The sequence below is a fragment of the Pelobates fuscus genome, chromosome 5, assembly GCF_036172605.1.
Source record: "Pelobates fuscus isolate aPelFus1 chromosome 5, aPelFus1.pri, whole genome shotgun sequence".
Lineage (NCBI taxonomy): Eukaryota > Metazoa > Chordata > Amphibia > Anura > Pelobatidae > Pelobates > Pelobates fuscus.
The window spans coordinates 127,213,008-127,225,909 of record NC_086321.1 but is presented as its reverse complement, the minus strand read 5'-3'; the positions used below and the strand labels follow the sequence as shown (position 1 = coordinate 127,225,909).

The following is a 12,902-nucleotide window of genomic DNA, read 5'->3' as shown; positions in this document are numbered from 1 at the left end:
TATGAAGCATCGTGGGAACAGGGAGGAAAGCTAAGGATTGTGGGAAAATTGCTCTGACCACCGGAAACGAAGCACACTTTGCTCCTCCGCTGGTCATGGCGTAGGAAACCTCCAGAAGAGAAATAGTCCCTACTTTGTCTTATATTTTAAAGAAAACTAGAGCAGACAGGAAGAAATGAAGAACAGATCCTGAGAGAGGGAGAGAAGAGGAATCCTTTGGGGAAAGGTAAGTTCGGCATGACAGTGCCAATTGATGATTTCAGGTATGGCTTGATAATTGAACAAAGAGAATACCTCCCAAGTGTCTCTGGCCCTATTTAGGAGGAACAGTCCCTGTTTTGTGCCCAAATCTCTCTGTCCCTCTTTTATATCCTAATGTACCTCTTTTATGTGAGATCTTTATTGTTGGTGTGTCTGAGTGTTTAAAAGAACCCCATGGGGGCAGAGCCTGACCTCTGAGCTAACCAGACGTGGCAAGCCTGAGCTCCTGACTTTTTTTTTTTTTTACACTAATTCTGGAGTATTATACCTGATTGTGGGGCTTCCATGCTACTTCCTCGCTGTACCTATGGTCAGGAGACCCCGGGCTAATCGATGGCTGCCTCACCTGAGTCTTACCCTACACTGTGAGCCTGGGAGCTCTGCTGCGGCCTACTGAGACGAGGCTGAAGGGGAAGCAGCTAATCCCCTCGTGCTTTAACTCAGGGCCTGTGCCAGCGGCACTTCTACCTCCCCCCACACCCCTTGACCGGCGGGGGTCATCCCTGTCCCCTCAGAGCAGACCCAAGCAACTTACCTGCACTTACTACACTGACAAAGTCGCTGTGCAGCACCCCTGACACTCTAAAATGGCGGATGCCTTCTCATCGGAGTCCCACGCCGAGAGCTCGAAGCAGAGGGCCTCCTGTGATCATCTGGCGGACAGCATGCGGAGGCTGGATGCAATCTTCCAGCGCTTCTGGATAACAGTCAAGTTCTGACCACCGAGGTCATCCAGCGCAAGAGAATCAAGTGACAGGAGGTGAAGGGGCCTATTCAGGGCAACATTCAATCTGCGACACCCGAACAACCTGTCGCGCACTCTCCTAAGCCGATAGCCATAAAAGGCTTACCTGCCTTGCATCGCCCACAAGGAAGGAGGATTATCTGTGAAAAGTGGAGGATGTCATCACAATCCTCCAACCATCCTCTGCAAGTCTGTGGTATATGGATGCCGTCCCTCACACAGGCCTAGGGCTGGAAGGGCTCCTGATCCTGTAAAGAAGACCAGGTGGATGGGATCGGCACAATGCTGCAGACCGGAGTTGGCTGATCCTGAAAGGGGACAAATGCATGAGCCGTCTGCCACTTAATAGCAGCAGTGATGTTCATTTTTGAAAATGTCAACTACCTAGCAATTGGTTTCATATCTGTTTTCTCATTATTTATGTTTTTTCACTGGTCCAATATTTTCACTACTTGACATCAAGCTATTTCATAATGTCTTGGTATGGTGTGATATATAGCATTACATAGTTACATAGTTACATATATAGTTACATAGTTAGATAGCTGAAAAGAGACTTGCGTCCATCAAGTTCAGCCTTCCTCACACCTGTTTTTTGCTGTTGATCCAAAAGAAAAGTCGCTCATGCCTGAGGTAATACCTAGTGGTTCTCTCAAGTGTCTTAGCATTGCATTATTATCCGAGCCTCAATTTCTGCCATGAGCTTAGACACAAATGCCTAACTTCTTTTCTATTTCATTCATAAAATTGTGCATGATATCTCATATGTCCCACTGTTCTATACATGTCGTCGAAAATGCCTGGGGAATGCTGTTGGGGCACCTTAAGCCTGTTGTACACTTATGCACTGCAAAAATAAAAAATAAATACATTTAAATAAAAAAAGGAACCCCCACAGCAATAAAACTCCTAATAATGTGTCTTTATACTACAGTAAATGTGTTCAGAAATCAGTGTGTTGGCACTTTGCATTACTGGGTGCATGTCTGATTTAAAGCAGTTTATCAGCCACCCAGTTCAATTAATTCCATAAAAATTTACATTTTACAAACATATTTTACAACTTCATATTGGATATTTTAATACTTTCCATGCAGACATTTTGTCACACAGCTCTGCCACAATTGCATGCCTCCCAGCCGCCCCAAATTCGGCAGGACAGTTCAGATTTTCTGGTCCACCCTTAATTCCCTGCTGTCCTGCTTTTGGGGAGACCAGGGAACTGTCCCCAAATTTCATCATATGAGTCACTTGTGTTATGAGTAGGGCACTAGGATCCTGCAGGGAGCACTGAAGCTATGCACCCGGTTGGATCTGTCCTCAATAGGCCGACTTGCATGATTGACAAGCAGAGTATGCAGTGAGTGCATGCTAGGCTGACCTTCGATTAACTGGGGTGGACTGTCACTTTCTGGCAGTGCAAGTGACAATCACCCTTTACCTCCCTCCCACCAGCCCTGATTTACAAGATGCTGGAGTTGGGAGGTATGCAATTGTTTATAAAAACAAAATCAAAACTATGGCGTTAATTTTGTTAGGCCTTAAAGGGATAATATAGGCATCAAAACAACTTTAGCTTAAGGAAGCTGCTTTAGGAGGTTTTGTCCTCTGCTCTGTAAATCAAACTTTAATTTCACACATGAGGCTCCTGCAGAGTCTAGATGGCTATTAACAGATCAAGAGTTAAGACATTATAAGTTATTTTTTATTAGTTTATTTAATTTTATTTTTGTGGAACTTAATATGAGAGATTTTGAATTACAACTTTTTTTTTTCCTCTCGTAAGTGGTGGAATTCATTGAAATTTGACTGGAATTATTATCATGTATATGGTTCCAACATATTCCACAGAACTTTACAATGTTTAGGAGCATATTAAAACATGTTATCAATCTCCTTAACCCCTTAAGGACCAAACTTCTGGAATAAAAGGGAATCATGACATGTCAGACATGTCATGTGTCCTTAAGGGGTTAAAGTCAATCTGTGGTGTCACGTAATACTTTATCTCAACATATGGCTAGTAGGTAGAAATGCAAACAGTGGGGGAGTGGAATTCATTTCTCCTCCCTTAAACCATGCCAGTAGTGTTCTTACAATAAATATGGGATCATGTTTTTCTTGGGGCTCTGCAATATCAAAAAACTGTTCTTCATGGTAACAACTCACATGTTTTTGTAAATGTTGTACTATGAGGTGTACTTCGCATTTTACATATGGTTTTTATACCTATATTTATTTTTATGTTTCTGAGTATGACTGTGTCGCTGTGTTGTGCCTTATATTAGAGCTTTTTCTATTGTTTGCATTTTTTTTCCTTTATTTACTCCTTTTGTCTGGCAACATTATTTTTGTATGCCAGTTGTAAAATAACCCGATTGTATAATAGTAATGTGCCCTGGAAAATGTTGGTTCTATAAAAATAATAATAAATGTGCTTTGCCTCCAATGTCCTTGATTAGATGTCAAGGTTAGCAATTTTGTGTTCTCTTTAAAATCAAGCAGTTCAGAAAGGCCATTTTTTTAAGACCACGCATTTTATTTTGGGCATTTGACTAAATGTTTCTCTGGACTGCTGTGAACTGCAGTGTGAGAGGAGAAAAAAAAAAACATTGCCATGACAATTTCCTATAGGGACGTTTTCACATAATGCAAGTAAAAGTTGCCAGTCTTATCGACAAGCAATGGTATGTTGTACATTAAGAAAGCTGGTCATTGATTTTTTTTAAAAACATTTTTTTGGGAGCTCCAATAACTAAATCATCTGCCATAAAGTGGTTCAGATATTCATTTTGTATATGCAGCTGTATTAGTGGATGGACCATAAGAAACAGATCAGGAATAATCAGATAATTTAGACATTGAAGGCATAACTGATATTCCCCTAATAACAGGGCTACCAGCTTATTATCCCATGGAGGTTGTTTTCAGTTCTGAAGGTATGGGGGGACTGGAGAAAAGAGTGAGTTGAGTTGTCAGAAATGGGTACCCATACTCTTATTGTAGAGAACCTTGTAATTTTGGCTGTGGATAGAGCTGAAGAGGTTCAGTAATCAACTATAAAACCTCGAGGCTCCATGGCAAACTCTTAAAGTTTAAAGGGACACTGTACTCACTATAATAATGTGATCTCTTTGAATTGGTTACAGTTCTGGGAGTCCCCTGGCACTGTCTCTCCATACAGTGTTAAACCATTTCAGGTCAGTTAAACACTAAATAAGGGATCCAGACCACCCACAGTCTGGCCTCTTCTGGAGGTGTGGCTAAGGCATTTAGCACTGAAACATAAAAATGTGAAAAACTGGGGGTGGAGATAGCGGTCAACTGCAGCAGATGCAAAAGCACTGAGCTCCTGGGAGAATCCGCTGATTACCCACAATATAGGCGATTTTGGAAAGTTTACTTACTTTCAACTCTTGTGTGGGCACAATGGGACGGAGATCCAAGGAACCCAAAAGTGTGACAACGCCGGCATCCAGAAATATTCCGAGTCACTCCGAGGCAGAGGCCTATCAAGATGGCGCCGATGAGAGAGACATTTGACTGTACCTCGGAGGACAGCGATAATGAGAATGCAACCACTGCTGCACATGAAGTGAGTACTCCTACTGCTCCTATTCCACATCCTGAGCAAATACCAGCTAGTAATGCGGACATTCTCAACCTACTAAAGGAGCTTAAATCCCAATCTGCAGCTGGCATTGCCATGATTAGAGAAGATCTGGGTGCACTGACGGCCCGCATACAGGCTGTGGAGTTGAGGGAAGCAGCTACAGCAGATCAAATAGAAGCTTTACAGAGGTATATGACCCAACTTAAACAAGCAAATACTATTATGGAAAATAAGGTGGCAGTATTGGAGGATTCTAAACGCCAGCACAACCTCAGGATTAGAGAGGTTCCAGAGGATGTGCTTGACCCTGAGATTACACACTACTTACAGAGACTGATGGCCTCCCTGCTTCCTCCAGCAAAAGCAAAATCCATTTTAATGGAATACCACTTTCAAGTTTGTAAACCTTCTAGAGCCCCAGCCAGGACTTGCTAATATGCTTCCAATCACTGCGGGGCAAGCTATTGGTGAGCCTGTGATACAAACACCTACAAAGTCGAAGGATCCAAACTATCCTCCTGCAACGACCTGTAACCTGGCAGCACTCCATGAAAGCAGTTACCCAGCTCTTGCGGAACAAGGGCATACCATACAAATAGGGACTTGGCTGACAACTATCTGTATATCAAGATGGCAAGAGATTACATATCTCACAAGCAAGTGACTCTGAGAAGCTTTTTACAGCTCTGGGCATCTCTTTAACGGCCACCTCTACCATCCCTAATGTGGAGCCAATACCAACAACCTCCTCCAGGCTATGGGACGTTAAAAGTATCCAACCATTCATCCCAAGATCAAGCCAAGGCACGGGCACACTGAAGGCTTTTCAGACGACTACTTGGAACGTGTTAAAGGCCGAACAACTCATCATTGTTCAATTGCTGCTAGATTTAAACATGCCTAAAGAATAGATAACAATGTCTTCTTGCTCTCCTTTTGTTTTCATTTTATATTTTGTTTATGCTTTTTATTATTGCTTACCATTGGGCTAACGGAACCCAACTGAGGCTTAGACAGCCAATATATGTTGTTCTTACAACTGATAGGGAACCCTCCCAAATATATGCTGATATAGTAAGCAATTGATGTTCTAACTTCTCATACTATGCAACTTTAAGCTGACACCTAAATGTGTGATACTATAAGATTTATTCCACGTGTCTATTGTTTCCACGTTGCATTGAAAAAAAAGGTTAGTTTAAGTCTGTTCTCTGGCTGGGCCACTGAAGGACATTCACAGAGTCTTGTTGGCAGTAAATTGAGCAGTTAAACTTCAGAGACATGATCTATAGACAAAAACTGCTTTATTAAGCAAAAGTTGTTTTGGTGATTATAGTGTCACTTCAACCACTTAAGGACGTTGGTGGGCAGCATAGCACGTCCCCGCCATCCTATGTACTTACCCGATCGCCGGCGATCCCACACCGTTGATCGCGGTGGGGAGTCTCACCTGGCATCCCAGGGAGTCGCTCTGTTGCCGTTCCGGCCCTCCTGGACCATATGATTGCGAGGACCTCACGATCACATCGACATCCATAGCAGTGCCAGCAGGGGGGGTGCCTGCAATGACAGGTAGTCCCCCTGCTGCCTGAAAAAATAAAATACAGTTTAAAATAAAATTATAGATACTTAGATCATATATATACATTGTGTATATATATATAACAATGTCCAAATGCTTGCACTCCAGTGTAATCAGTGATGTGGCCCGGTGCTTGTCGGCATCAATGGTACATATAGTAGTTTTGAAAAGCACTCCAAGGACTTCATATAGGTGAAAATAAACTTAGCGTTATTCAGCAACAACCACAGGTGATCGACGTTTCAGTCCTACAGCAGGACTTTCATCAGGATAACAGTGCATTCATAGTGTAACAATTTATATAATAAACATAATTCAAATACATTGGATACAGCTGAGTCTTACCTGAGGCTGTGTGTGCACCAGTGCTTTGCCCGCCGAAAAAACGCGGGCAAAAGCCGAATTCTACATATTGTATTCAGCAGCTGTTGCTGCTGTGAACCTCTGCGTGCAGGGGGTTGTCATGGCAACCGGGCGGGACGCTTGGAGGCGTGGCTACACTTGTTGCTATGATCGCAAATGCGATCAGTGATCCGGCCCCGGCAGCGACACAAAGCTCAGGAAGAAGAAACACTTAGCGCAGGGGCTCAGTGTGATCGAGCATCAAAGCTCGGACAGGAGGAGCACTTAGCACAGAGATTCAGTGTGATCGGGCATAAAAATACAAAGCTATAAATAAACAAATCCATACACAAATCAATACAAATATACAACGGTTTGAAGGGAGGGCAAGGTACTAGTTAGTAAGTATAGTTAGCTAAGGTCAATATACGTAATATCGGGGGAACTTAGACGAATATTCAGTGCCAGAAACTACATAATAAATATGTGAATATACTGATAATGGAAAAAAGAAGAATTGGATACATAGGTAATACTTGCCCTGGCGGTATACAGCGCGATATATCCATATATTCTAGTTCCCTCTATTGTATGTAGTTATTAAATGGCTGATGCTGTGTATAGCTGATCGCATAGCCAACCAAGTGGTTCTACAGTAAATTAGGATGCTGAAGACACTTACAGTCATCCATACATTGTACACTACCGGGACCCCGGTATGTGTCAGGCATACATACTGTACCGGGTGCTAATCGGTCATATCCTAGAGTTGGAAGTAACGGCTAAGGGAGGCCTAATGAACCAAACTACCATGATGGTGACCAGAATTAGTGGCATCAAAAGTATATACATCTATTGTCTTATTCACAACTCTAGCTGCTAAAGGTATATATAATCTCGTGTCTCGCACTCAAATGCTCCCAGTCTTGTCATCATATAAAAATACCTTGATAGACAGCACTCGTAGGACTTGTCGTGGTAAAAAAGATGCTATTATTCAGCAATCAAAAATCACAGTATGTCAGTGTCGACGTTTCAGTCCATCTGGACTTTTATCAAGACAACAAATAAGTGATACCATAGTAGTTTATATACAAACAAAAATGGTGCTCGTTAGAGGGTGAGTGGAGATGAAAACGAGGTTTAGTGAGGTCATGTGTGACGTGCATCAGAACACTATACGTCATTAGATTAATTAACCCCGTAAGGTGTGGTTTCCAAAGAAAAGGTGAATAAGGAAATAAATATTTATTTTTATACAATGTTATTCCCATATTGTGTGTATGTATACATTGAGAATTGCTCACATATTCATTCAGGGTATTATGTCCCGTATCGCATTTTTTCTATGTCCACTATACTATCATGATTCTCTATTACTATACCCTGTGGCTATTACAACTTTTACAGTTGTATCTTTCGGAATGATCTCTCCTCCTAGATCTACTGATTATCTTTGGTGGTTCTCTAACCCTATAACTTAATACGTACAAATTGATATTTTTCTTATTTATACCTTACTAGCGTTATCTGGGTTCCACCAACAGATCATCTTTTGACCTCCTCTGTACTTTGTGTATATGTTGTAAATATTTATTTCCGTATTCACCTTTTCTTTGGAAACCACACCTCACAGGGTTAATTAATCTAATGACGTATAGTGTTCTGATGCACGTCACACATGACCTCACTAAACCTCATTTTCATTTCCACTCACCCTTGATTGCTGAATAAAAGCATATTTTTTACCACGACAAGTCCTACAAGTACTCTCTATCAAGGTATTTATATATATATATATATATATATATATATATATATATACACTAAGTGCATTTTAATATTAATATATATATATATATAATTATATATATTAATATCAAAATACACGTAGAATGATATTGATTAAATATATATATATATATATTATATATAACATAAAATAATTAAATATGTAAATACGTAAACGTTTTTAAAAATAGAAATAATTAAAAAAAAAAATTTAAAAATATATGTGTCATTTAGTTCTAACTGTATTTTGATAGTTATATATATATATATATATATATATATATATATATATATATATATTGATATTAAAACACACATAGAACAAAATAATATATATATATATATATACACATAAGTATATACGTATATATCACTATATACCTATATATAACAATCATTAAAAAAAAAATTATATATACATATGTGTGTGTGTGTGTGTATATATATATATATATATATATATATATATATATATATATATATGACAGTCCAGTCCTTGCACTGTTGTGAAACACTAATATTTGTGTTCAGCGAAGTCTCCAGAGTATAACAGTACCCCTTATGTACAGGTTTTATGGTGTTTTCAAAAGTAAGAGTCAAATATAAGGCTTGCGTTTCAGTTTTCTTCACATTGAAATTCACCAGATTGGTTACGTTGCCTTTGAGACCATATGGTAGCCCGGGAATGAAAATTACCCCCATGATGGCATACCATTTGCAATAGTAGACAATCCAAGGTATTGCAAATGGGGTATGTCCAGTCTTTTTTTAGAAGCCACTTAGTCACAAACACTGGGCAAAATTGGCGTTCAAATTCATTTTTTTAATTTTTCACACAAGAAAAAAAATTAACACTAATTTTGGCCAGTGTTTGTGACCAGGTGGCTACTAAAAAGACTGGATATACCCCATTTGCAATTACTTGGGTTGTCTAGTATTGCAAATGGTATGCCAGCATGGGGGTAATTCTCATTCCTGGGCTACCATACGGTCTCAAAGGCAATGTAACCAAGCTGGTTAATTTCAATGTGAAAAAAATGAAAAATTTAACATGCTACATTTGACCCTGTACTGTTTTACACTTGAGATATCGCTGAATACAAATATGTGTATTTTATTGCAGTAAAAGCAAACCGTATTATGACATTCACAGTTAAAATGTCACGGAGAACTAAAAAAATAACAAAATGTCTTATTTTCTCCCAATTTTTTATATTTTGTTCATATTAAATTATGTGTCATAGCTAAATATTTAATGTTAAATTAATGCCCTGTTTCCCCAGAATAAAATGATATATAATAAGTGCGGAATTACGGTTGAACAGACATATAGTCAAATGCCAGGTTTTGTTTACATTTTGTTTTGATCACAACGTGTACATTTGGCTCAGTCCTTAAGGGGTTAAACAATTGTAGCATGAGGTTGCAACATAAAAAACAAAGGGGTATAACTATTTGCAGAGTGCATTGATTATTACAGGCATATGTACCAACCCTTTATATACCTGTGGTGCTATCATTGTACACTCTTTATTGAAGTTTGATGCATCCTATATACAGTGAAGCTACTAACTCATCTTTGTTGTGTTGCTTACAGAGAACAATATACAAGGAATATTGCTGAGCAAGAGAATTTGGGAAAGGTAAGGAGTGACCCTTGTTTCGCCTGTTTTCTATAGATATTGGATGAGTAAAGTACTATGCAGTAAATTGTTGGCCTACTCGATTAGCGTAACAATAGCCATTACTAAATTGGAAACTTTTTTTATTAGTGCAGGAGTGTTTCACTCTGAAAGTATCTGATTGTTTATGCTGTGCATTTAGTTATGAAATGATAGTGCCTCCTAGTTATTTAGTGTAATGGCGTCTCATTCAAGGAATGTGTAATATAAGCAATGTTGAGAGAAATAAACTGAGTGATATTAAATGGTTTTCAACATGGGAACTGAAAGTGTATTTGACAGTACTTTAAAATCAAGGAGTTTGTATTGTATAGAATGAAAATCCAGTTCACTAACATTAATTTAAACAGCTTGTGCGTATGAGAGAAAGCGTTCCATAGTTACCAGGAGATGGTGCCAGGCTTGCGTAATTTAGTCAATTTAAATTAAATACAGACTATTCAAACGAACAAGAGTTTGGCGACATCCTGGAAACCCACTATAATTTAAAAAAACAATTATTGCTTTATATAAAATGTTCCATAGAATATGTCTGAGGTGGAACCCAGCAAGGGTTTTATTAACTGAACTATGAATTGTAGCAAATTCAAAATAGATTTGCAAAATTTAGGCTAAATAGTCCTGCTGTGTAGTGATGTCCCGAACAGTTCGCTGGCGAACATAGCGTGTTCGCGGTCGTGAACACGCGCGATGTTCGGTCCGCCCCCTATTCGTCATCATTGAGTAAACTTTGACCCTGTACCTCACAGTCAGCAGTCACATTCCAGCCAATCAGCAGCAGACCCTTCCTCCTCCATGACGAAGAGGGGGCGGACCGAACATTGCGCGTGTTCGCGACTGCTAACACGCTATGTTCGCCGGCGAACTGTTCGGGACATCACTACTGCTGTGACTATAGCCAAGTTGGAGAATTTTCCAAATTAGCTTTTTTTGCCTGTATTTTTCAGTTACCTTATTAGTGTACTGCCATTTGGTATCAAGTGAATAAACTCTTAAGCTGTATTGCCGCTTTTAGTATGGAACAAAAAGATTAGTGATTGTTTTTGTGGACATGTTTGTTACACCATAATATTGTTTAACATTCCTGATATACTTCCTAGCTTAAGCCTAGCTGTAACATAGATCCTTAGCTGTTGCCGAACCATTACTCACATTATGCTTTGCAGTCCTTATAGTAGTTTTCTGTATCCAATCTACATATATGCAAGTTAGATTGTAAATAGTTGAGAGAGTTGTGTATGCAAGGTTGACAGGCTTCCTAGAATCCAACTCTCTGCTTGACCCGCTTCAATCTGGATTCCGCGCTCGTCACTCTGTTGAAACAGCTGTGACCAAAGTATCCAATGATCTTATCACTGCAAAATCCCATGGCGACTACTATATCCTAATTCTCCTCGACCTTTCTGCTTTTGACACTGTTGATCATCAACAGCTTCGTCTCATTCTCCGTAATCTTGGACTACGAGATACTGCTCTCTCCTGGTGCTCTTCCTACCTCTTCCAGTGCTCATTCAGTGTTTCTTTCTCTGGCTCAGCCTCTTCTCCCCAATCACTCTCTGTTGGTGTTCCCAAAGGGTTTGTCCTTGGTCCCCTATTGTTCTCAATCTACACTGCCTCCCTTGGTAAACTTATCAGCTCCTTCGGCTTCCTTGATCATTTCTATGCAGATGACACTCAAATTTATCTGTCCTCCACAGATTTCTTACCACCCCTCTTGACTCGTGTCTCTGACTGCCTCTCTGCTATTTCCAACTGGATGGCTGCTCCTTTCCTTAAACTGAACCTGTCCAAAACAAAACTTCTGGTCTTTCCTCCCTCAAGTGTTGCTACTCCCTTGTCTGTGTCCCTCCAAGTCAATGGCGCTGCCATCCGCTCTAACTCTAATGCTCGCTGCCTAGGTGTTCTCTTTGACTCTGACCTCACCTTCACCCCTCATGTCCAATCATTCGTCAAATCCTGCCGCTTCCATCTCAAAAATATTGCACGCATCCAACCCTATTTAACGCCTGATACATCAAAGGTGTTTGTCCATGGTGCTGTCTTCTCTCACTTTGACTACTGTAATCAGCTTCTCAGTGGTCTTACGTGTTCCCAACTTGCCCTGTTACGGTGGCGAGGCTCATCTTCCTGTCTGCCCACACCTCCCACGCCTCCCCCCATTGTCAGCCCTACATTGGCTTCCTGTAATATATAGGACTCAATTTAAGATCCTGATACTTGCTTACAAATCTCTACACAATGCTGCACTGACCTACGTATCCTCACTTTTACACAAAGATGTCCCATCTACGCTCTGCCCCTACGCTCTGCCGGACACCTAGGTCTAACCTCACCTTAAAGACTTCTCTAGGGCTGCACCGTTCCGATGGAACGCCCTTCCCCCCTCTGTTAGACTTTCACGCAATCTCCACTCCTTCAAAAAATCTTTGAAAACGTACTTCTTTAGGAAAGCATATCAATTAAACTGTGAACAGCTTCCTCTCCCCGCACCCTGATTCCTCTCCTGAAACGGTCATCAAAACAAAACACTAAGCCCTCAATGAACACTATCCTACAACCTACATTTCAGCCCTACCCTTACCTTTTGTGTCACTATACCCACTCCCTTTAACATGTAAGCTCAATGAGCAGGGCCCTCAATTCCTCTGTTCAAACTCGTCTGGTTACAAATACTTGTCTGTTAGTCCACCCATTGTACAGCGCTACGGAACTTGTTGGCGCTTTACAAATAATAATAGTACAAACTATAATTTTATAAAGCCAAACTAATACAACTTCCCCCTTTAGGTTAAGCAAGGGAACTATTAGTATTTACATATTGACTTTTAAAAATGGTGTAATGAAAGGGGAGGTATCTTTTTTTAATGCAGCCAATAGCAATCAACT

General features: G+C 40.2%; 1 protein-coding gene across 1 annotated transcript in view; it reads left to right on the top strand.

Moving 5' to 3' along the window:
- The window catches only part of IFT81 (intraflagellar transport 81), a 155,551-nt gene that overhangs the window by 126,924 nt on the left and 15,725 nt on the right, over positions 1-12,902 (top strand). Inside the window, exon 18 of the mRNA XM_063454252.1 lies at positions 9,932-9,977. Coding sequence (XP_063310322.1) covers positions 9,932-9,977 — 46 coding nt within the window. The remainder of the gene's footprint in view (positions 1-9,931; positions 9,978-12,902) is intronic.